At 39.1% G+C, this 25,454-nt stretch overlaps 1 protein-coding gene across 3 annotated transcripts in view; it reads left to right on the top strand.

The window, feature by feature from the left end:
* The window catches only part of MEMO1 (mediator of cell motility 1), a 34,372-nt gene extending 15,170 nt beyond the window's left edge, over positions 1 to 19,202 (top strand). For 2 of the 3 annotated variants that reach the window (XM_065680119.1, XM_065680118.1), the window contains exons 2-9: positions 928 to 1,009; positions 6,345 to 6,413; positions 8,352 to 8,464; positions 9,829 to 9,940; positions 10,921 to 11,063; positions 12,190 to 12,266; positions 17,091 to 17,195; positions 18,507 to 19,202. In XM_065680119.1, the coding sequence (XP_065536191.1) occupies positions 928 to 1,009; positions 6,345 to 6,413; positions 8,352 to 8,464; positions 9,829 to 9,940; positions 10,921 to 11,063; positions 12,190 to 12,266; positions 17,091 to 17,195; positions 18,507 to 18,638 (833 nt within the window). In that variant the 3' untranslated portion in view covers positions 18,639 to 19,202. Of the gene's footprint in view, positions 1 to 927; positions 1,010 to 6,344; positions 6,414 to 7,704; positions 7,822 to 8,351; positions 8,465 to 9,828; positions 9,941 to 10,920; positions 11,064 to 12,189; positions 12,267 to 17,090; positions 17,196 to 18,506 lie in introns of those variants that run through there. The other variant, XM_065680120.1, reaches the window with a different exon arrangement.
* Positions 19,203 to 25,454: the final 6,252 nt, after the last annotated feature.

Consider the following 25,454-nt stretch of genomic DNA (forward strand, 5'->3'; position numbering starts at 1 on the left):
TTTGTTTTGTGTTTCTAATATAAAGAATATTGCACTCTACTTGCCAGACTTGCTTCTTCAGGAATATCTTTATATTAAAATGTTTTCTTTGTGATGGAAAATAATCAAAATGTTGTGGGGTTTGGGTTTTTTTCTGAATAGGCTTTTTATTTTGTTATATTTCTAGAAGGTATTTTTGTTACCTGTCAGTTAATTGAATTGGGAATATTTGCCACTTGCTGAGATACAGAATTTAGTAAAAAAAACAAAAAAAGTTAAATATTGGATTGACTGGTTACCAAACTTCATGTTGCCAAGAAGTTTATGTAGTTATATGTTGATTCATGAGAAGTTGTAAGGCATTAGTATAAGCATGGTGTCTTCTCACTTTTAGTGTCTTCCAGTGTATTTACAGATTTTTCAGGTTACAGTATGCTTTGTGTTCTGCTCTTATTCTTGCTGGATAATAACAAACAACTAAATACCATAGCCATTGTCTATCATATCAGTATGCAAGGTTTTTGTGTTGCATGACTTTCCTGTGTCGGGCTCTCTGGTATACATTGTCTTGACTTTTTACTTCTGAATTCTGCAAATACAGTTACCAGAGGAATCAACTATCTGTTAGCCTCTTTTAAGATCGGCAGCCATTCTTTCTAATGATGAAATGGTATGTGCATCAGTCCACAGAGCAAGAACCAGTAAATATATGTTTGGATGTGCAATTAAATGGACTGCTGGGCTAGGAGGTTGAAACTTTCCTGCTGTAACCTTTAGTGTTACAGACTGGTTGGGTTTACTTTGGGTTTTTTTTGAGATTTAAACGCAGGCTTTGATATTTAAGATGATTTTAAATCTGTTGGACCTTTGGATATTATTTGTTAATCCTTGAGGTATTTTAGGTGTTCATTTATTTTATGGCCTTAGTATTTGCTTGTCTCTTCATAGGACCCCAGCTGAATGCACAACTAGAAGGCTGGCTTTCTCAAGTGCAGTCCACAAAAAGACCTGCTAGAGCCATTATTGCACCGTAAGTTTGAAATACGCTTTTAGTCTATATAATACTTAATTTGTGAAATGCTGCTTTGTTTTGAGTGACTCCTTTTGAAAACTGCTAAAAGCTAGTATTTAGCTGAAAGGAATATTGCATGGTTTCTAAACAAGTATTTTGGATATGGCATGGAACAAAAGAAGTCTGTGCACATTTTGGTACAGGATTAGTTTCCTTTTGCTGATGGACTGCACACATAACATTTATTTGTGATCCAGGAAGACAGATAAGAGGTGTATTAGTGGAGTGGTAGTCTAAGGGGACAGCTCTTTTAATACACTTCTAGTGTAGAACAGCTACATTTATTAAAAAAACCCTAAACCTACACAAAAACAAAACTCCAGCATCCCATCCTGTCCCATCCCCCCCCCCCCCCAGTCAAAACTTAGCAAAGCTTAAACTGGAAAAGTAGTGAAACATTATTCAGTTATCTGGAATGGTTTACTTTTGTCATTTTAGTTTGGGATTTTTTGATTTTGGTGGGTTTGTTTGGTTTTGGGTTTGTTTGGGTAGTTTTTGTCCACAGCAGAAATAGGGTTCATCTAAACTATTGGAGAAGAGTTCAATTTCCTGAAGGTAGCTGAGACATACAAAAGTATGTTTGTTATTCCAGTTATTATGAGTTGAAAGGAAACACTAGAAGCACCACCTTGAATATTTTCCTGTACTAACATAATATTTGAAGTATTCCATAATAGTGTCGAATGTGCAAAAGAAATTGCCCCAGATCTCCCTTACTCTTTCTTGCAGAAATGTCAGGAAAGAGCCCTTTTAGCTGCAAATTAGGTGGCCTGGGTTCTTTCTCCAGATTTACTGGGGGTCTTCCAGTATACTCACAAATTTTTTCCATTAATCATGCCTGTTTTCCCAGCTGTAAAGTGGGATATGGCTAATATTTTTGTGAAAGACTGAAGAAAACTGAAGCAGAGGAAACCTCTCAGGGGTTCTTCTGACATTGTCAGATAACATACCTTGCCAGCTCACAAATCTCAGTGTCCTGTTTAACCTGTGTTAGTGCCTTTCTGAGAGCTATAGAAAGAGTGAGGAAGGTGACACTAATGTAAAAAAAAAAATACAAACTCAGGGTGATTTTGAGGTTAATTTGTTCCAGGTATCACTCTGTGGATGAATATACATGCATGTGAGCATACACACATAGAAGTAAATATGAAATCCTCCAGCGGTGGGGAACTTGTATCTTCACAGAATCACAGAATCCCAAGGGTTGGAAGGGACCTCAAAAGATCATCTAGTCCAACCCCCCTGCAAGAGCAGGGTAACCTACAGTACATCACACAGGAACTTGTCCAGGCGGGCCTTGAATATCTCCAGTGTAGGAGACTCCACAACCCCCCTGGGCAACCTATTCCAGTGCTCTGTCACTCTTACAGTAAAGAAGTTCTTCCTGATGTTAACGTGGAACTTCCTATGTTCCAGTTTACACCCATTGCCCCTTGTCCTATCACTGGATATCACTGAAAAAAGCCTAGCTCCATCATCCTGACACCCACCCTTTACATATTTGTAAACATTGATGAGGTCACCCCTCAGTCTCCTCTTCTCCAAGCTAAAGAGACCCAGCTCCCTCAGCCTCTCCTCATAAGGGAGATGTTCCACTCCCTTAATCATCTTTGTGGCTCTGCGCTGGACTCCTTCAAGCAATTCCCTGTCCTTCTTGAACAGAGGGGCCCAGAATTGGACGCAATATTCCAGATGCGGCCTCACCAAGGCTGAGTAGAGGGGGAGGAGAACCTCTCTTGACCTACTAACCACTCCCTTTCTAATGCACCCTAAGATGCCATTTGCCTTCTTGGCCACAAGAGCACATTGCTGGCTCATGGTCATCCTCCTATCCACCAGGACCCCCAGGTCCCTTTCCCCTTCGCTACTTTCCAGCAGGTCAACCCCCAACCTGTACTGGTACATGGGGTTGTTCTTCCCCAGATGCAAGACTCTACACTTGCCCTTGTTAAATTTCATCAAGTTTCTCCCCGCCCAACTCTCCAGCCTGTCCAGGTCTCGCTGAATGGCAGCACAGTCCTCTGGTGTGTCAGCCACTCCTCCCAGTTTTGTGTCATCAGCGAACTTGCTGAGGGTGCACTCAGTTCCCTCATCCAGGTCATTGATGAAAATATTAAACAGCACCGGTCCCAGCACCGACCCCTGAGGGACTCCACTAATCACAGACCTCCAGCTAGATTCTGTGCCATTGACCACAACTCTCTGCCTTCTTCCTTTCAACCAGTTCTCGATCCACCTCACTACTTGATCGTCAAGCCCACACTTCCTTAGCTTATCTATGAGGATGCTGTGGGAGACAGTATCAAATGCCTTACTGAAATCAAGAAAAACTACATCTACCGCTCTACCATCATCCCTCCACCTAGTCACTTCCTCATAGAAGGCTATAAGGTTGGTCATACATGACTTCCCCCTCATAAAACCATGTTGGCTGTTCTTAATGACCCCCTCATCCTTGATATGCCTAGTGATGGAGTCAAGAATAAGTTGTTCCATCACCTTTCCAGGGATGGAGGTAAGGCTGACCGGTCTATAATTACCCGGGTCCTCCTTCTTGCCCTTCTTATAGATTGGTGTGACCTTTGCCATGCGCCAATCCTCAGGCACCTCGCCCGTTTCCCACGACTTACCAAAGATGATGGAAAGTGGCCTAGCAATGACCTCCGCCAGCTTCCTCAGCACCCGTGGGTGCATTCCATCCGGACCCATCGATTTACAGATGTCCAGATTGCATAGCTGATCCCTAACCCAATCCTCATCTACCAAAGCAAACTCCTCCTTTGTCCTGACTCCTTCTGGGGCTATAGAAATCCGGGGCCCTCGGGGAGAGTCTGCAGGAGTAAAGACAGAGGCAAAGAAGGCTTTCAGCACCTCTGCCTTCTTTATATCCTCTGTCTCCAGGGCACCCACTTCGTTCAGCAGTGGGCCTATATTGCCTCTTGTGTTAGTTTTATTTGCTATGTATTTGAAGAAGCCCTTTCTATTGTCTTTAACCTGACTAGCAAGATTGAGTTCCAAGGAGGCCTTAGCTGTCCTAATTGCCTCCCTACATCCTCTAACAACTGTCCTATATTCCTCCCAAGTGGCCAGCCCCTCCTTACATAATCCATAGATTCTCCTTTTCCACTTGAGTTTGCCCAGCAGCTCCTTGTTTAACCACGCCGGTCTCCTAGATCCCTTACTTGACTTCCTACTCATTGGGATGCTCCGATCCTGAGCTTGGAAGAAGCGGTCCTTGAATGCTAACCAACTATCTTGAGCCCCTTTACCGCCTAGTACACTTTCCCATGAGACTTCCCTTAGCAGTTGACTGAAGAGGCCAAAGTTGGCCCTTCGGAAATCCAGAACTGTGGCTTTGCTAGGTATTCTATTCCTCCCACACAGGATCCTAAACTCCACCATCTCATGGTCACTGCAGCCACGGCTGCCATTGACCATCACCACTTCGACCAAACCCTCCTTGTTGGCGAGTACTAAATCTAGCTGCTCTCCTAGTTGGTACGTCCACCATTTGCATTAAGAAATTATCATCAATGCACTCGAGGAACCTCCTAGACTGTGAATGACTGGCTGTGTGAGTCTTCCAGCAAATATCGGGGTAGTTAAAATCCCCCACGATGACTAAGGCATGTTGTCGCAAGGCTACTTCCAGTTGCCTGTAGAAAGCCTCATCAACTCCTTCGTCCTGATCAGGAGGTCTATAATAGACCCCCACAACTGTATCACCCGTGCCAGTCAGCCCCTTGATTCGTACCCACAGACATTCCACTTGCTCCTCATCCGACCCCGGACAGAACTCAATACATTCTGGTTGCTCTCTCACGTAAAGAGCAACTCCACCACCTCGCTTCGCTGACCTATCTTTCCTAAAAAGGACATAGCCATCCATGACCACATTCCAGTCATGTGAACTGTCCCACCATGTCTCTGTAATTGCCACTAGATCATAGCCTTTAGCCTGCACACAGACTTCTAACTTCTCCTGTTTATTCCCCATGCTGCGTGCATTGGTGTACAGGCATTTCAGGGAGCCAGTCCTAGTACCCTTTTTTCCCTGCGGGACAGGGTCTAAAAAACTATCCTTTCCCACAAGTGAAACAAGAGATTGATAGTCCTCCTTAGCCCTCCATCCTTCAATCCCTAGCATGTTCCTCTTGGGCTTGTCCCCAGCAGGCCCAGTTAAATCCCCTCCTGTATGTCCGTCCCACCACTTGCAGCATGTATAATTCTCAGTATTATTGTGTAAAATTATTGTATCATTCTCAGTATTATTTGAGAGTAATATAAATACAATAAGTATAAGTATATAGTATAAATGTGATAATATTTTTATTATTGTATAATATCTCAGTATTATTGTGTAAGTATTATTGTGAAAAACTGTAGTTGTGTTGTTGCACATACTTGACTCAAACGATAACTATTGAGCTAGAGGCACAAGTGCTCCAGAGGTGATGTGGCCCAAATGCTGTGCAATGTGGGCATGGCATTCTGTTGGTACCATGCTGCTGACTGTGTGTTGTTTGCCTCTTGGCCTGGGACACTGGGTAATCAACATTGTCTGGACTGAATGCTTTTAGCATGGTAAACGGAATCTTCACCTGCTTTTAACAGTCTTGAAGGGAAGGGGTCTTAAGATTTAGATGTGATATTTGAAACAAGCAGTCAAAATAATTGAGTGTTTTCATAGTGCACACAGCAACACAAGTTGAGAAAGGCTTCAGGCCAGAGTGATAGGAAATGACGCAGCATGTATTGTATTCTCTGTGGTAAAAGCTATCTTGCTGCATTCCACTCTTTTCCTTATGTCCATTCATTCTATTGCTGAGAGCATTTTTATTCTGTTTATCTGCTGTAATGTAGTACTGTCTTTGCCAGACCCCTGCCTGTACTGTCGTTATACTCAGTTATTGGTGAGTGGTTAGAAGAGCTTTCTCCAGCAGCTTGCTATTCCCTTGTCCCCTGGCTGCACTCTTGGCGTTATCATGAGCTTTTGATAATATGCAGTTGTGTAGTCTGCCTAGCAGTATCTTTTACAAGGAACAAAAGGTGCTTTGATCTGGAGACTTACTAACTTTCAAGTAAATGTTCTTCAGCACATACCTCTTGTACGCTTGGTATTGAAACAGTGCTCTCCATCTCTTTCAGGAGCTGATTTTTGGATCACTCTTGCTATTTCTAGTTCCTTGGGGACAAATAATATTTAAGATATTATAATTTAATACCAATATCAACACATTAAGATGCTAAACAGTATTCAACATGTTAACATTTTGTACACCTTGATTTGCAGCCATGCAGGGTATACTTATTGTGGATCTTGTGCTGCCCATGCTTACAAACAAGTGGATCCTAATATTACGTAAGTATTGAAGTTTTTCTTTACAAAGTGTAAGACAATGCCATTGCAATTCTCTGAGAAACTGCATGTGCTTTTTACATTCTTACACCACAAATTTTATGGATTTTTATTTTGTACCCTTTTTAGTCTTTTATCCATCCCTCCTGTTGTAACATCATAAATGTTCAAATTGTTTGGATGTTACAATAGAAAAAAATAATTAATTATTGTTGAAATTGAACATGTAAAGCACTATTTTAAGAAATCATTGAGGTTTTGGTTGCTAACTTTTTAGAAGGGAGGGGATTAACCCTGTTGTTTCTGCAGCTAATAACCTTCAATTTACTTTATTGTTTGATGTTCTACTGCTTTTATAAAAGCCCAAGATATTTTGTTTCGGTTTTTTAACTGGTCACAGGGTGTCTTTGTTTCTTTTCCTTTTTTTTGTGTTCCTTTTTTTGTTTTGTTTATTGTTGGGAGGTTTTGTTTAAGTGTATTAAAAAATCTTGATTATGAGTCTGCATTGGTTTTTTCAGTGTAGGATTATAGGCTGAATGCTACCAGGATTCTCTTCTGCTGTGGAGAAAATGACCAGTGTGTGTATATAATATTTGAAGACAGTGAAAATTAGTTGTAATGATTTTAAGTAGACTTGTGTTTCTAACAGCACACCTGTTTAAAAGAGGAGAAAAAAACCAACACACTACTGTAGTCTGTGCCTGCCTCTGAAAATATGAATCCAGTTATTCTGTGTTAAAATAATTTTTATGTGTTCTGCTGAGTGCAACGGTTTTTTAAAGGACAAAAATTTAAAACATCTCCAGTATTTACTTGAAGTATGTATTTTGAAATGTTAATATGAAAACTAGCTATGTCTGTCAGTTGCTTATGTGATAACATGTAATGAAGAAAATGGTTTTGATTCTTGCTAAACTGTTGTAATCAAAGTGAAAGTAGGTTTATGGTGTGACAGATAACTAGCTTCTCTAAAATGTCCAGAACAAGTTGCATTCCCCAGGTTCACTGATGTGGAGTTGATTGAGCTTTCTGGATCATTTGCTGTTTCACCACAAGGGATGTTTACAATTCATCTTTCAGCTGATCTATTGCGTGTTTGGATATATTGTTTTTATGAGCTCTGTAAAATGCTTTAGTATTTTACTATAACTTGATAGAGCACTCCACATGTAAAGTGGGGGGGGAACCTTTACCTGTCTCCCACCCCTTTAGTTCAGTGCCAGGAACAGAATGATATGATCCTGAATCTGAAAAGCTGAATTTCCTATAGGTTGTGTTTTGTTTTTTCTTTAAGTCTTGTGGCAGGAGACCCTTAACATCTAATCAAGAGCCAGAAACTGAGGAGTTGATGAAATAACATCATGGTGACGTGTGAAAGCTTGCAGTGTCGGCTAAAGCTACGAATGTGCAGGTCCAAATCCCTGTTGTTGATGCAACAGCTGGATAAAAATAGCATTTGGGAATGACTTAAATTTGAATGTAGTGAAATCTGAAGTAAAGTTAATCAAGTAAATAAGCAAAAAGCTCTAAGTAGGTGATAAATCTGTAATCCTCATTTGAGGGTACATATCTGTAATTGTTGAAGGTGTTATATAACTGAAGGTTGTGTTATTCCAAGGAGAGAATCCAAAAATCTTCTAAGGGACTATAACACATCATTCAGCCTCCAAATGAGTCCAGTTGGACAGATTATCTAGCTGATGCGTGCCCTCTGATATACAACCTGCTTAAGAGGTCTAAGGCTATCGATCATGATCATTTCTGAGATATCAAGCAAGACCATGGGCTGATCTGTGGTCTTTACACACAGCAGAGTAAAACTCTACAGGTAACCACCAGAAAGTATCACTTTGTACATTTTTATTGAACTTGTTACTCTAAACCAAGTCTCTGTACAATTGCAGCTGTCTGAACTGTGGGCTTTTGTGTTAACTGTTGTAGCCGAAAAATTTTCATTCTTGGGCCTTCCCACCACGTGCCCCTTTCCCGATGTGCACTTTCCAGTGTGGACATTTATAGAACACCTCTGTATGATCTCCGAATTGACCAAAAGAGTAAGTGCATGATAAAGCTTGCATCTTGAAGATTGCTGTAGTTTGAGTGTTAACCAGTACTACAGTGCTGAGGACTCTTGTTGCTGGGAACTTGGTTGCTTTTATATGTATACAAGTACAAACCTGTTTTACTGCAATGAAAGCTGACTTTGACAGATTCTGGTGGTTGCAGGGACTGCTGTATTATAACCTTAATGTGTCACTTGCTCCTGCAAGTAAAGAATTCTCAGTCTTTGCTTATCTTTTCCAGTCTGAATGTGTGCCTCCTGACAAGTGGCCTTTAAAGGGGATCTTAAAACGTGTCACATTTGAATAATAGCCCCCTACATACCTGTTTCATTATTCCATGAGGGGTTCGGTCTGCAAAGAAAGATACTGCTATAGTTGGTTTGAGTTTATTTCTGATAGAGAAGAAACAGAGGAACAAAAAGCTGCTTTTATTTGATACATTATAGCATGTGACTTTTTTAACTGACAGAGAACCTACAGAACTTAAAACCTGTTAGTTAGTCACTGAAATACCAGTCTTTTAGACTAAGCTTAGAGGTGCAAGGAAGAGAAATTTGATGTTTTGCCTTTCACGCATTTTGAGGTATACCTAAGTAATACAATATCATTTTCAGAAGGACCAAGTAGCACAGATGTGTTGCTATTTCATCATGACTGTGGTGAAGCAAGCTAGTTCAGTCTTTCTACATAGCGCTTGCAGAAGTTTGCTTAGGTAACAAGTGTTTTGGTTTCTGTAGAACTCCTTTATGGAATGGAGAAGGAGGCACAGTTCCACATCAAATTCTTCATCTAGTAGGGAGTTTTCAGAATGTAGAGATGACTCTGCATACCACCAGGCACACTTGAGAGTAGAAAAGATAACTTATAAATGTGGCTTACTTAATTTTTGCTGTCTCTAGATTTCATGATTCAATTAATAATGAATTGTATTAAATCGTAATACATCCAGGACTTGCTCAGCTGATCAGCAATTTATCATTTATTTTTTTATGTATGTATTTAAACATATGATGGTGTAGTTTGTGAAGATAAGGATTCAGTGACTGGAAAATGGCATGCATATTTTCAGATGTGTTTTTTTGTGTTACTTAAATTTTGAACCGTGACTGAAAGTCTTTTGTCAACATAGTAACACACTTATTTTGTAAAATGCATCAATTATGTTTATCTTTGACTTGAATATAATTTTAATCCTTATTTTAAAAACAAGTGGTTTATGATGACAGCCCTTATAGGCAAGTAACTTTTTATATCAGGCTTGTTCAGGTGAAGATGCGCTGTAGCTTGCTTTACAGTGTTTTGTTGTTTGGCTGGGTTTTTTTAAGTAGTAAAAATTAATCTTTAATTCATTTCAGTTTATGGAGAACTGTGGAAGACTGGAATGTTTGAGCGTATGTCCCTACAGACAGATGAAGATGAACACAGTATTGAAATGCATTTGCCTTACACTGCTAAAGCCATGGAAAGGTACTAGGGCTAACTACTACTTCTACAAGAATAAGTATTATGTGCATCAAATGTTTGAACTACATGTGAAGTATGAAGTAATAATACCCTTTATGGTATATAATACACTCCACACCCACCAATAAAACTTTTGGGGAGGATCAGGACAGAGACTAGGATTAGATGCTGTAATAGAAACTGAGAGGAGCAAACACCTGCATGATGAAATTGGAGCACCCCTTATAAACAAGTTTGTATGTTTATATTGACTTAATATAGTTAAAATTAGGCATGCCTTCATGAGTCTTTCTCAATAGTTGGGGAGTTTTGGTTTTTTGTTTGGGGGGATTGTTTTGTTGGTTGTTTGATTTTGATTTTTATTTTTTTTCTTTTGCAATGCATCTCTGAAAAAAGTTCAAATACTAATAGGTGTTTTCTGTGGAGTTTTAAATTCGTATGGAGCATTAATATTTAATACTGATTTTTAAATTAGGGTTCTGTCTATATTTGCTGTTTTAGATGAGTACTTTGAATAATTTTAAAGGCAATAATATTTGCCAATTTGTGGTGGTTATTTACCACACACATGCTTTTTTAATTCTATAGTATTTGTAATTTTTTCTGGAATATCAATATGCAATCTGGGTGCTGTCTGGAGCATTTTCATATATGTTGAAAAATTACCCAACATTTGTGTAGCATCTATACAGGAAGAATTTCATTCTTACTGTAATTGCTGGTTTCCTTGTGTCTTGTCTTTCTGTTTGCCTGGTGTTTTCACATTGCAGCAAAGATAAATACTGTTGGGGGGGGGGGGTGGGTGTTTTCTGAAGCTGAAGTACTTTCAGGTTCTAAAACAACTTTCTAGTATGACCTTATTAAATTAACTGCATCTTCAACTCAGTAGTGCCCTTGTAAAACATTCAGCAATTTCAGTTAGCAAGCCCTGTAAAAACTTCAGATGTTACTTGAATTACAACCTCTTTTCTTTTGCTTATAAGCCATAAGGATGAGTTTACTATTATTCCTGTGTTGGTCGGAGCACTGAGTGAGTCAAAAGAGCAGGAATTTGGAAAACTCTTCAGTAAATACCTAGCTGATCCTAGTAACCTCTTTGTGGTTTCTTCTGACTTTTGCCATTGGGGTAAGTTTCACATCTCTTCATTATAAGATGAATATCCATAGTGATTTTCAGATAATGTACTTTATTAAACATTGAACATTTTAACTTCTGGTAAATGCATCTTTGAAACTTCAGTGCCTTCTGTAAAGTAAAAAGGGTTTTTCTTCTTTTAATCTAGAACAATAGATGAAAAATATTAATGTGGTAATGTGTTTTCAGTGTAGTGGAGGCAATAAATGGTGAAGGTGTGTGGGTTTATATGCCTCTCTTGTTACAATAAAATAATTGTCTGAAGTTTCTTGCTCTTTTTATTCTTCTTCTAAGCACCTCAAAGCAACTTGCAAAACTAATTAGCTAAAAATTCACTGGACATGACAACATCCCTCTGATGGAAGTAAGCTTTGTATGTTTTACTGCTGGGTAAGGTAGCAGAAGGAGTATTTATGCCAATTCCAGTTCATCTTGGTGGCAGAACTATAAAGATTCCAGAAGCTTTGACTTCTGTCCTGCTTTAACACTTTATTTTTCTTTCAAGTGTAATAATAGCTGGAAAAGAGACTGCTTCAGACCGATATGTTTTGTGTTACACAACAGACCTTCTTTCCTTTTTTCTTTGTCATCTTGGGTCAACTTATATAATTAAGTGCATATTTTAATCATCTTTGAATTGTGAAATAGGTGGAGGTGTATAAGAATGACATGAGTTCTGTTATAGATAATGAATCATTTAGAGCTTCCATTAAATTATCACAAACTTGTTTTAGTTTACTGTGGATATTGTCCAAGAGAAGTAGTCCAGCTCCAGGGTTGACTATCAAGAGGGATAGTGAAACAAATGTTGTTTTACTTTTTAATTTATAGAATTGGATTCCAAGGCAATAACAGGCAATTAATAAGTGATGCTGCAGTGTTAGTTCTACATAGGTTTTTCTTTAAGAATATAGCTGCCCATCATGTATTTTTTTCTTCATTTCTGGGCTGCTACTTTGATGATTGCCCTAGAAGTTCCTCAGTGGAGCTAAAAAGTATAAAATAATGAAGATTACTACTTTAAAAATATTAAAATTGAAATTATTTAGTAAGTACTAGGGAGTGTTTTAGCTACGATTTTTCCCTTTTTTATTTTATACATGGTTTTTGTTTCAAGGTCAGAGGTTCCGTTACAGTTACTATGATGAATCCCAAGGAGAAATTTATAGATCCATTGAGCACCTAGATAAAATGGTAAGTTTTCAGATTTGGTGGAACTAACTAACAAATTTCTCCTGTACCTTACATTTCTTTGAACACTTTAGAAATTTCTCTAACAAAATCTCGTAGATTAGCTATTTTATTGAATGCTTTTCCTATTTTGCCATAGTAAGAATTTAGCTGTTGTTTTTAGCTAGTGTCCTCCATTTTATTGACTGAGCACAATATATGGTGGGTATAATCTAGTGAGCATAATTTATGAGAATAAATGCATGTTTGCCTACCTAAAATGCCCTAGTGTAATGTAATTCCTGTCCAAATACCCTCCTATGTTTTTGGGAAGCAGTAAGAATTATGAATGGAGTATTGTAGTTCAGGGTTAATAGCTGTGATACCTGATTATCAAAACAGCATTGTGATTATGCTAATGGTTTCAGCAACATCGATTTTGAGGAGGAAATGCTGTAAAGTATTGTGCTGGTGAGGAAAACAGGAGTCATCATTTCCTCGGGAGTATTCTTTCCCTCTGCCCCTTACTCTGTAGTAGGTGGTGGGGAACAGCAGTAGGCCATACTTCATTCTGTGTTTGGCAAACAGCTAAAGGAATGCTAGGTACAGAAAGACCATGATGCCAGTTACATGGCATTTTCTTTGCAGCCACAGCAGCCGAAGATTTCTTTGTAAATGAGAAAAAATTGTGTTAATGTTCAAGACTATACTTATGGCACAGAATAGAAGTAATTCTTCTGGAAATACGTAACCTTCAAATTTATTTTAAAACTGTTCGGATCATTCATGTAACTTCTGTAAAATATGTTACAAGAAAGAACTGTTGTTATTTAGGGCATGTTAACTTTTTCCTTGTCTTGAAAGAATAAATCTTGTCTGCTGGAGATCCCTGGAGTTTTTTGCTTTCTGTATTAACCTCTTTGTTTTTCCACTATTCACCGCTGGAATGGAAACAGTAAATTTAAACAGTAAATTTGCATTCATTCTATTTATACCAATTCTTGTTGTCGGTTGAGAGGTTTCTCTATAAAGACAAGTGTGTTTCTACAGAGTCCCAGAATTTGAAGCTCTGAGTGTTTTTGCAAGACCAGATTAAGGTGCATTAGCATACAGTAGTTTCCCCTTGTTAATTTCTGTGGTGAAAGCTTGTAGGAAGACTGGACTTTGACATTTAATTACTTTTAGTGAAACTGTTGAAAATCATGTCTACTGTTTAATACCTATGAAAATAATGTTTCAATCTGAAGTTTAACTGGAAAACTAAACATGCTGCATGGCAATATACTGTTATTACTTTATTGTCTATTTCATGCCATATATGAACACATTACTCTGTATTCAAACTCTACAGAGCAGGTTTTGCTACTACTGGCTCAATAATTTTACTGAACTAGTGAAGCAGTCAGCTGAGCGCTTTGTGAGCAGGAAGGTATTCTGGGTTAAGATGAAATTACTTTTCCTTAGAAATGCCCTTGTGGGAGGACAGTGGTCTTTTCCTCGTTTAAACTGGACCTTAAGTGTGGGTGCATGGTGATTTTCCTGGCTAGTGCATAAACAATGCTAAATGCTTTGGGCATTGAAGATTTACTAACCTGGTAGCTGCTCTGAGGAATTTTATTTCCTGTAATGTTAAATTAGCACCCTTAGACTCCAGCATAAAAAATAGAGCGTAGTAAATATTGCTGGGCAGACGTTGGTTTCTCCATGGTAACTCTTAATGTGACTGCTGTTACTCTGGGGGTACCACAGTACACCTTTTAAAGTGATGGTGATGAAAGGAGTAATAATAGGGGTGCATTAAGGAACAATCCTCAAACGAAGTTATAATTGAGCAGCTGATGCGCAACAATTTGTTTGTATATCAAAACCTGATATATATATATATATTTAAATAAAAGTGGGAAGTATTCTGTAAGATGTCAGAGAACCACAGAATGATTTGGGTTGGAAGGGACCTTAAAGACATCTAATTCCAACCCCCTGTCGTTGAAGAGTAATCATTTTTTTTATTAAGGCTAGCCAGAAAATGCAGACTGCTTGCTTCAATCTTCACTGCCACGTTGCTCATTTTATCTCTACTTGTGAAACCTTATGCTTCTCTTGGGTCAATAGGAGGATTCTGTTATCCCAGATGTTGAAGGGGGAGGATAATGCAGGTGCTGAAGATAGCAGCCAGAAGCTGTCGTACAGGAGCCATGCACAACATGGGTGGCTTCTCGGGTGGCTTCTCAGGTGTCTCTAATGTACTGCTGAGTTCTCTGTGGCTTCTGTAGTGCTGCTGTGGTGTGCCAGCACCTTTCACAGTGCCCCAGCCTGGGAAGGCTTCTTAGCTTTTGCGCATAACACATAAGTGTGAAGAAGCAACTGAAGTAACTGGTTGTAAACTTGAGCTTGACCAGCCAAAGGATTATTGGACCATAATATAAAATAAGCCTGTGGGTTGGTTGAGTTTGTTTTAGTTCTGGCTTTTTCTGTAAACTTATAGAAACTTGACCCTATAGGGGATGATATTTAAGAATGTAACTGCTTTTAATCATATTAAGGGCACTTGCTAAGATATTGCAGATTCCATTTGCAGTGTCTGGTTAACTGGGATATGCAATTTCTATGTGGTGCCGTAATAACCATGTGATAAACTGCAGAACTGTGTGATGCATTTTTATCATGTGGATTTTGTTGTGTATTTTAACTCTGGTCTAAACCATGCCCATCTGAGTTAATCTGAATACTGAAAATTATGAGCTTCATACTTCTGATTGTTAGAGAAATAAAACACAGTCCGACAAAAATGTTTCCGTTGTTCCTCAAAACCATTTACATTGAGAAACAAGCTTGGTAGCCTTTGCTCCTCTGCCACAATGATTTTTAAATCCAGAAGATTGAAAAGTTTAGTACAGCTGAATGCTTATAGGATATATGTCAATACCCATTTCCTATGGGTTTTCTCCAATCTGTGATGTACAGAGCTCTGTTAGCATTTTCTGGGATGAACTGCATAGCTCTAAACGTTTTGCAGTGCTGAACTGTTCATTGAAATAAGCTTACTAGGCATTCTGATAAATTCATGTCCATTCAAGACACATGCTCAAATTCCTCTGCCCAGTATATTCCAGTGACATAGCTACAAAATGAGTCTCTCGATTGAGCAGCCATTTTCTTTTTTTTTTGAAGTTGTGGAAAGGTTTACAATGTATAAAGCGTATTCTTATAAGCTCTTCAACATTTAGTTTCACTTGAGTGTATTATTAAGTTTGGTTTTGCTTTCTGCTGCAGTGTATTGACATATACATCTTACAAGCAAATGGATGGTTCAAAGACATGCTGCTTAAACTTTAGAAATGCCATGGTAACTATGTAATCACTGCTAGTTAGAGAATAGCTGCCTTTATGATTTTTGCCACTCATTTAGGTTCTGTAGATCTGGAGTAACAGCTGTAATTACTGGCCAGGGTTCCAAACACCCTCTCCACTGTGGAAGAATAGCTTTTAGCAGCAATTGATCAGCATAGTTTGATTTTATTTTCCATAGAATTTATCTCTTTAGGAATTCATTTTATGTCTGTTTTTAATTAAAAGTACATAAAGGTGCTGGTTATGCTTCCTGTTTGCTAATTCTCCCTGAGTCTCCTGGGAATCTCCAGCTCCTCAGTTGCAGCCTGTGATCCAGTCTGAATAATTGGTATATCTGCCAGATCAGCCCGCGCCATTGCAATGTAGTTGAGATACCATATTCCACTCTTGAGGTGGAGATTTCAGACAGACTGACTGTTTCCTGCATTTTGATTTCTCCTTGCATCACCCACACTTCCCAAAAGCAGGGGAAGGGGCTGGGAAAATAGCAAAAACCTTAAGAGAAATTCTCTTCCTTTCTGATATCAACCTCCTATTGTTCCCATGCAAAGCATTTTTATTTTTTTTTTCCTAACCTCTAAGGAAAACCTTCCTGTTTCATCAGCTACGTCTAAGCAGCACAGCTATATGTCTTACTGAATTAGTGAGTTTCTGGAGCTCATTTACCTGATGAAGGGAATTAATCCTTTTCAGAGGGAGAAAATAGACAAGAGGATAGAGTCTACTAATACAGGCAAAATAGCAAAGCCATGGTAAAACCCAGACAATAATTGATTTAGACTTGTTTTAAATTACTTTCGTTGTATTTGATCTGCTCTGTGGGATGGGGTAAGAGAACGCTATATCTGGAGTTGTAGGATTCTTTTTGCTTTTAGGACCACAAATGCAGTTGTGCACCAACTTTATAGAGCTTCAGAGACGTTCTGGATTTGCTTTTTATGCACTGAGCAGATGGCTAGCCTGTGCCCAGATCAACTGCCTTGCATGTGTGATGTGTCCAGGATACATTACACTTGCTACATGCTTGAATTGCATGTTTGTGTATACTGATGATTTGTCTAGGTTTTTTGGACACCCATAAGTCCTAGGCAGATGCTCAGCCCTGACCTCTGCTATGGGGAGAGGAGATAGAAGCAAAAAATATTTCTGTTTTGCTCTTTTAGTCGATAAGTCTGCTTATTGCTATACAAAATCCTATGGAAGTAGGGCACCATTGGAGATGGGGATCAGCTAGTCTGCAAGAGGAGCTTTTTTAACATGAGTTTCACTGAGATGGCTTCACAGATATGTAGATCATTGACAGCTTTGGAAGAGCTCCTGCACTTTCAGTTTGGCAAGGAATAGGAACAAGATGACTACCAGCTATTGACTTGATATCCTTGATACAAAGTAGAGGGTTTTTTCCTCTTGAAGAATTCTGTGTTGTCATAAACAGGTGATGTATAAACACCTGCTTATGGATGTGTGAAGTAATCATTGCAATTGGTTCTTTTTCAGGGTATGAGCATTATAGAGCAGCTAGATCCTGTATCTTTTAGCAATTACTTGAAGAAATACCATAATACAATATGTGGAAGACATCCTATTGGCGTATTATTAAATGTAAGTAATGTTTGATTTGTTGAAAAATGTAACTTTTCACAAGATGCTTACATGTATTTTAAAGACGACATTGCTGGAGTATTCCTTAGTTCTAAAATGGCAAGTTTTGAATTAATTTTTCCAAGTGTTCTCAGTTTGGTCTCCAAGTTCAATGTCTTGCTTATAGACAACTGTAAGCTCTTCCAAGGGCTGAGGGTTTTCAGTTCCCTAAGGGAGATGAGATGCCATATTCCTTTTGAATTTCAATGAAATGCAGTCATTCACTTTTTCTTGGCCCTAAATAAATGAATTAATCAATCTCCCTGAAGAAGTACGTACTTAATCTTTTGAATCAGTACTTACAAACCTGTATATATCTTTTCTGTATTGCTATTAGCTAGCTATTGTGAGTGCCTTATGATGTCTGACAGCATTTTTGGGTTTTGCGAGTAAGATGAGAGATTGCTTTTGTAAGTGCAGTGCACTGTTAACTCATAAATTGACAGCAATTAGAATTCAGATTAACTGGTATTTTCTAGTTACTGTATTCTGCTTTGGTGATCCAATGCAGGCATAAACCTGGCTTACCTTAGTTACCTTTACAGCACTGCTGGAATGCTGAGGACTTGTCATATTGCTTGAGTGAATCTTGCTCTATTATTACTGTACTTCAAATCTGAAACAGGTAGCTTGTTAACCTTTTAAAAAGAGAAAATTTAGCTCACTGGAAATGTAATCTATATGAAGAACATATAGAGGGACCTTTTAAAGTCAGGTCTATAAAAGCTTGTATGAGCAATGTCAATATTGGGGATGCATGTAGCAAAATTCAGTACTATGGCAACTCTGCAAAAATATCCAGCTCTTAACCTCAGATAATGGTTAGTTTTGCAGTGAATCTGAGCTAAATTCTATTGATTCATTTTTGCCAATTGTCACACTTCAATAAATTATCTTGGTACGTTCTTTTTCCTTAATGGAAGAAATATGATTTTAAAAGTGTTAATAGTGTTGGGTTTTTTACTGTAACAATGTATTTCTGTATGAATTCCCCATGGAACTGAAAGCATTGTTTCTAAAGGATCTATTTTGAAAGTGTTTTTAGTATTGCTTTGTAGAACTGCATGGATGTCCATAGCGCAGCGGGGTCAGTGTTAGTGAATGAAACGTCACAGAAATGAGTTAGGTCCACAAACTATTCAGAAATGCTTATATTATTATGAGAAGTGGTGCAAGGGCCTGTGGACGGGAGGGGTAAAGACAGGACTGAGAGCTAGAAAATGACATAATTTCACTGATACCTTTTTTAAACAACTTTTTTTCTCTCTTCAGGCTATCAATGAGCTCCAGAAGAATGGGATGAATATGAGCTTTTCATTTTTGAATTATGCTCAGTCAAGCCAGTGTCGAAACTGGCAAGACAGCTCAGTGAGTTATGCAGCTGGAGCACTTATGGTCCACTGAACCGCTGAATGCTCAGGGATGGCACCTGCACACACCCTGTATACGGGGTCCCAGCCTAGCCCTTACAAAGATACAGTCCCTGGTCTTTGGGTATACTGAAACCTCAAACTAATAGAACTCTTCTTTTCTAGTAGGTGTAGTCCTTCCTTAGTTTCAACTCATTTAAAAATGCTTTCTTGTTTAGGACAGTGGAAGGAAGGCTGGTATCAAAACATTTTGTGATTTTTTTATTTTTTATTTTTTGGGGGTGGGAAAGATAATGGCTAAGAAGGCATGGTGGCAGACAGTCCTTACAAATACATGTAAAGCATTTACCATATCCTAAATTTGCACTCTTTGCAGACCTGTGCACATATACTCAGCTTTCAGAATAGTTTTGCAAGTTGTAAACAGAAAAAGGGTGGAAGCTCTTGAATGAAAGGAAAAGAAAAAAAAAGAAAACAATGCATTTATAATGATCCTGTATTAGAATATAATAAAACTCCAGTATAGTCAGTTACTACCCGTGATGTACAACAGATATCTTCTATTTTAGTTGCTAATAAAGGGCTACACAAACCAAAATAGTCTGATTTTAAACTTATTGCTTTGTGTTCTGTATGTGGCTGCTTGTTATTAACATTCTTTATCCTCAGTTCATATGCTTGATAATTCAGCCATTCTGTAAAATACTTCAGAATGTATTTTATACTCAACATTTGTTATGACTACTTCATTTAGAGATTTTTTTATCTTAAACCTGCACTATGAGTTCAGCTGTGCAAAAGAACTTAAAAAACCTTTTGTATATCCTGATTCTTTTTGGTTTACAACTATCTATAAAATAGTATCTTTTAGTATGTGATACAAATTTGTATCAAAAATACACTTTCAATGATTTTATGCTGTTTGATTATTAAAGTGAAATAGATGCAGTATTTTTATTTGAAGTGACAAACAGTAGCTTGACAAAGATAATTCTTAAGAGTATCTATCAAGCATTCATAGGCCACAAAAGCCATACAGCGCTAAGCTCAATCAGTTGTTCTTCAGAGATTTTGGGAGGGGAAGGTAAGGCCTTTTATTTATTTTTTAGTCTTTATTCTTTGACTGTAGGTAGAATTGCTTCATGTTCTTCAAATATCATCACATCTTAAGAGTTCCTGAATTTTCTTCCAGCCAAAATAATGGTGTGATTATTTGAGTTATCATTCCTGAAGATTTCCTTTCGTTCTGATAAATGCAAAGTAGGAAGACAGTTCTGGCTCATTGTCTAAATGGAGATTTCATTCCCTGGTATTTCACCTGCTGTCAAGCAAACCTCTTGGTACATTCAGCTTTTCTGAGTGGCAGAGGGGATTTTTGGAATTCAAGTTAGATTATCTTTGAAAGTGGTGAATTGCTGCATACAGAGTCGTCTAGTATGCTTTCAGGTGACATGTTGTAATCTTATCAAAATACCCTTTTTCAAACAGACACTTCTTATGCCACTTCTATTTTCCTTATCATAGTTGGCCACCGTTTTAGTAGTAAGAGGTGAATGCTCCATTTACAAAATGAACTACTTTGCAGATGTTCAGAATCCATTCCAAATGCCAAACTCCTTTACATGTTTGTTGTTTCAGTTGCCTTATTGCTCGGCCTTGTTCTTGGAAAGTCTCAGCAGCAGGCAGGTAAAAGAACTTTCAAATTACTTTTGACAGACCAGCAGGAAGGCTCTGCTAGTAGAACTGAATTCGTAGCCAGTCTTTATAAAAACTTGTCTGACTGTGCCTTATTAAAAAAAGTAATTTTATCATGAAGGGGTTTCTTTTTTTCTAATCTTTGGTGAATACAAATTTAATTAGAACTCAGGTTTGTTTTAGTCTTATGCCAAATGCTTAATGCCATTTTTGAAACACATAGTTAATTGGAATAGTGAAGTATATACTTTATCCCTAAGGTAAACATAGTAATTAGCTTCTGAATACAAATGCCTGAGTTTCATCTCAGTTCTGTAAGATAGTTTTAATAAAAAAAAACCTGGAAGAGCTTCAAGGATATTGGTCAGCCATTTTGCTCAGCACAATGTTACGAAATATCTTACAGTGAAAGCACTTCACATGTAAACTGTGTAATGTATTTCAGAATAAAGTTTCTAATTAAAATGGGAATTTCTGTGCCTACTAATAATAACCAGCAATGACAGTTCAGTAACCCATCCAGAGAGAAATTTAAAGCTTTGTGAAATTTGCTCTAACTTAGAAGGCTTTTTTGTAAAAACTCTGTTTTGATTGAAAGTACAAAATACCTTTTGGTGGGGTTGGAGGGAGCTGACTTGTCCGTGCTCCGTTCCCTGGTGTGTCGTTTGAAATGAGCCGAAGGAAAAGCAACTCATGTCCTGGAAAGATCTTCAGTCAAGACTATAGTTTCATTATTTTAGCTTTACCACACACTTTATTCTCACTTAAATATACACTTGAATATAGCATTTTGTAACAGGGGGTTTCTGGTTTAAGACACTATGGAATGCTCCCAGTCCTGTTCGCTTTTGTGGAGGTTTTTCCAAGTACAGGCTGAGCTTTGACCACTTTTCTGGTGCTGTAAGTCCAGCCCAGGGACATGATTCTCAGTCTGAAATATTTTTGGCATTTTAGAGAGATGTTCAATGCATAAAAGTCTTGATTAAAATACTTCTTTGTTGTTTTTTTTGGTGTTCTTGCATTGTTCACAAAAGGCCTTTATGATTTTTTTTTTTTTTTTTAATGCTGCCTTTAAAAAGTGCTTTTAAAGTACTGTCTTCTTAATTCTTCAGCTTCAAGAGTTTGACACCTCAATGGAGCAGTAGGTCATCCACTGCTCTGGGTTTAGACTGGCAGAAGCAGAAGGTGGTGAATGCCCCCGTGGGCATCAGCAGCCACCTCTTGTTTTTAATGGAGTGTGCCAAGGCCTGCCCCCTTTCAGTGTGGTGCAAGGGAGGGGTGTCTACCTCAGCTTTCAGCCTTCATCAGTTTGTAATGTCTTTTGGGCTTTATTTCCTCTAAAAATCATGGCTGGAGTGGCTTCGATCCAGTGTTGCTGTTCTAACTGAACTCTTACTCCAGCGCAGTCTCCCTTCTGACAGCATTGGGAATGCTAAATTCACACAGGCACTTTCAGGGGGAGCTCTTGCTCTTGGCATTTCCCAGACAGGGGCTTGTTGTTGTGTCTCGGTTCTAGATATTGCTGTAGGGTTTACTAAGGAATTTCAGATTGCCATTGAAACAGGGGGCTGCTGTTTGATGCCTACACACAAGGTCTAATGGTGCTTTGGCATGTTCTTTCAGTGGTTGATGTACAGTTTTACCATTTCATGTTTTTCCCCCTTATTCCCTCAGGAAACATTACTCTCCTGTGCCTCAAAGGAAGCTCTGCTTTCAAATTACATAATTCACCATGATTTGCAGTTGTTATCTCCTTGGGCTGAGTTCAGTGTACTAACTACCACCTGATCCACTCTCAGAAGTTACCCAAACCCTTAAATTCCTAAAGAAGTGATTAAAGTCCCTCTATAGGTGACCTTCTGCTTTCCTACTTTTGTTAGAAACTTCCTGAAATTTACCCTTGAAGCCAGCCAATGAAAAATCTTCAGTATGAAGAAAAACTGGATTTCAGAATCCAGTTTAGTGCAGGGCCCACAGTGTAGCCAGATGGCCTTTCAATAGATGGTTGCAAAACGTGATCTGGAATTTGTGTGGGGGGATGAACTGACTGTTTTTTCAGTAATGCAAAATCTATTGCATCTATTCTGATTGTTTCTAGAGCTATTTTATTTTTTAATTAATATTTTGTTTAATTCTGAAAGCAATTTGTCCATGCATACTGCAGACAACTTCCAGATGCCTAGCGTCATTTGGGGGCTCTCTTATCCTGCATTAGCTGAAAACTCAGCTTTGGCTTCTTTCTGTCTTGTGTGGTACCTGTTTAGTATGTACATTCCCTAATGCCAGGGTTTGAGATGTCTTTCCCAGTGCTTACACCCCAGGAATGAAAATGCCATGGTAGTGATATCTCTAAGTTAAGAAACAAATTGTCAAGTTTGCTTGCTTGTGTTTTGAGGTTTTGGTTGGTGGGGGGTGGGAGGTTGTGATGTTGGTGGAGGCTTGGATCTTGGCATAGAAATGAGGAGAATGGGTGTAGATGGGGAAGAATATGGTTGCCTTTCCAATTTAATGTCAGCAACTGTTGTACTGGTTGAGAGCTGATGTGCTGCAGAATGCTGCCCAGTGTAGCTGTGGGCTGGATGCCATTGTGGGCAGCCTGTTAGCGCTACTTCAAAGAGAGGAAATGTTGGACGTATTTTGTCAAGTGTAGCTCAGTTGGCTGAAGCTTAAGGGTGAGAATCCTGTGCTGATACCTTTACATTACAGGTAAATAAGGTGTCTTATGCTTTATGCAAAGGTGATGGACCCCCACACTACCCAGTTTTCTAAGGTGATGTGTTTGGTTCTTAGTGGGTTTAAGAGAACTAAATAATTTTCTCAGCCCTGTGACCTCCACTGACATTTATGTAAATATGTATTCCCTACAAGCAGTTCTGTATACAATTTTCAAAACTTGTGAAACCAAAGTTACATAATTACTGTTTTCAAACAGAATAGTTTTATTTAAATTCCATTAAAAAATTACCCAGGGCCTCAAATCTGCTGTGAGTGAAGCTGGTAATGAGACTTCAGATGTCAGTAATCTAGTATCTGCTCTGTATGTGACAAAGCCCTAATTGGCAAGAAGAATAAAACATTGTATTTAAGCATTAAACTAGGAACTAGTTCAACCTAAACTTCTCAGATTTCTTTTTTTTCCTCTAGTGCATTTTAAACCAACCTGTGGCTGCAGCTTCACAAGGCTGAGAACAGCAGTGCGCCTTGTTCAAGTCCCTTCTTTGTGAAATTTTATCTATTTTTCTGCTGGCCTCTTGCAGCATGAAGTAGAGTGTTAGCATCACTTAAAAGAAACTCCAAACTCCAGTAAACCAAACAAAAATCCTATAAGCACATTTCTACAAAAAGTAGGAGGGAGTGCTTTAACCAGAAAGTAAACCTTATGAAGGCTGGGGCAGACCTGTGTGGGGGAGCTTCCTAATCCGCATCTGCAGCAGGAGCCCTTGAGGTGGGTGCCATAGCTGAGCAGGCAGTCCTCAGTGTCAGCTCCGACTCCTGGCCCAGGGGGAGGCCTTTTCCACTAAATGCAGGTGAAGTCTCTCCTGATCAGCAGGACTCTTGGAAAAATGTCTCTGCTTGTGCTAGAGAATGAACTCCAGTAAGGGTCTCTTCAGCAGTCTGCTTTCCTGCAGGTAGTCTTGTATGGTATGCCCCATCCCTGGCAGTGTTCAAGGCCAGGTTGGATGGGACTTTGAGCACTCTGGTCTAGTGGAAGGTGTCCCTGCCTGTGACAGGAGTTTCAAACAGATGATTTTTAAGGTCCCTTCCAACACAAACCATTCTATGATTCTATGAGATTGAGTGAAAGTGCTAGGATCAGGGATGCGTTCCCATCATTGTACAACAGTTTGCTGGAAAATGGGACTTTCCTGCTGCCACTACCTCTTCTCGCTGTATTGACTGCAGGCTTTCCAGCTGGCAATGCCCTTCAAATTTGGACTGGGCACCTCCACAATCGCTGCTACCGTCATCCAGGTACGGCTGCAGCCACCGTCAGCAGCAGCCAGCGTAGTCCTAGTGAGCGCTGGGCAGCCCGGAGCTCAGCCAGCGCATCTCTACCGTCCTGCTTTAGCAATGCCCATTGCAGGCTGTTCTGGAAGGAAGGCCTTCCCCTAGGGATAGCTCCTGAAGCGGGTTATTTTGGGCAGGGGGAGGGCTGGCCGACACTAGGTGTCAGTGTCGTGCTTCCCTCCGCTCCTGCCTGCTTTTACTTTTAGAGCACCGGTTAGCGCCCCTCGTTTTCCAGTTTGTCCTGACCTGTCTGTATCCAACAGCCCCTTTACCAACCAACAGTCTCTTTACAATAATGTGCTTAAAAAAATAAAACCCCCTTAAAAATAATTACATTGAATCATAAAAACATAGAATGGTTTGGGTTGGAAAGGACCGTAAGATCATCTAGTTTCCAAACTTAAGATCATCTAGTTGCAACTCCCCTACCATGGGGTAGTGTGAAGATCATCATTTACTGAGTTGTCTGTAAAAAAGGGCAACAGCATCTATTATATACAAATAGCTTTGTCGACAAAGCTCATAAGCAAGCATTCAACCTAAAGCGATAGTGTGTCTCCGGATCTTGCTCTCAGTGTTTCCTGGGTCCTGGGCTCAGTTGTAACAGATATTTTTCTCCTTCCTAATAGCTGGTGCAGTGTTTTGGTTTCAGTCCAAGAGCAATGCTGATACCACACTGATGTTTTAGTTGTTGCTCAGTAGCACTTACCCTGATCAAGGACTTTGTTCAGTGTCATGCTCTGCCAGTGAGAAGAGGCATGGGAAGCCAAGAGGAAGCAGAGAAAGGGCACCTGACCCAAACTAGCCAAAGGGGTATTCCATACCACAGCACGTCATGACCAGGATGTAAACTGGGGGCAATTACTTGAAAGGCCCACATTGCCCCTTGGATCTGGCTGGGTATCGGTCAGGTGGTGAGCAACTGTATTGAGCTTCACTGCTGTTTGTTTTCCTTTTTTTCCCTTCCGTTTTTAGTTTTATATTCTCTCCTCTTGTTATTTCCCTTATCATCATTATTATTGGTGGTAGCAGTAGTAGTTTTGTACTATACTTTAGTTATTGGACTGTTCTTATCTCAACCCAAGATTCTTTTGATTCTCCTTCCCATCCTGCTAGGAGCAGGGTAGGAAGAAGGAAAGGAGTGAGT

Source organism: Lathamus discolor, chromosome 5 (genome assembly GCF_037157495.1).
Source record: "Lathamus discolor isolate bLatDis1 chromosome 5, bLatDis1.hap1, whole genome shotgun sequence".
Taxonomy (NCBI): Eukaryota; Metazoa; Chordata; class Aves; order Psittaciformes; family Psittacidae; genus Lathamus; species Lathamus discolor.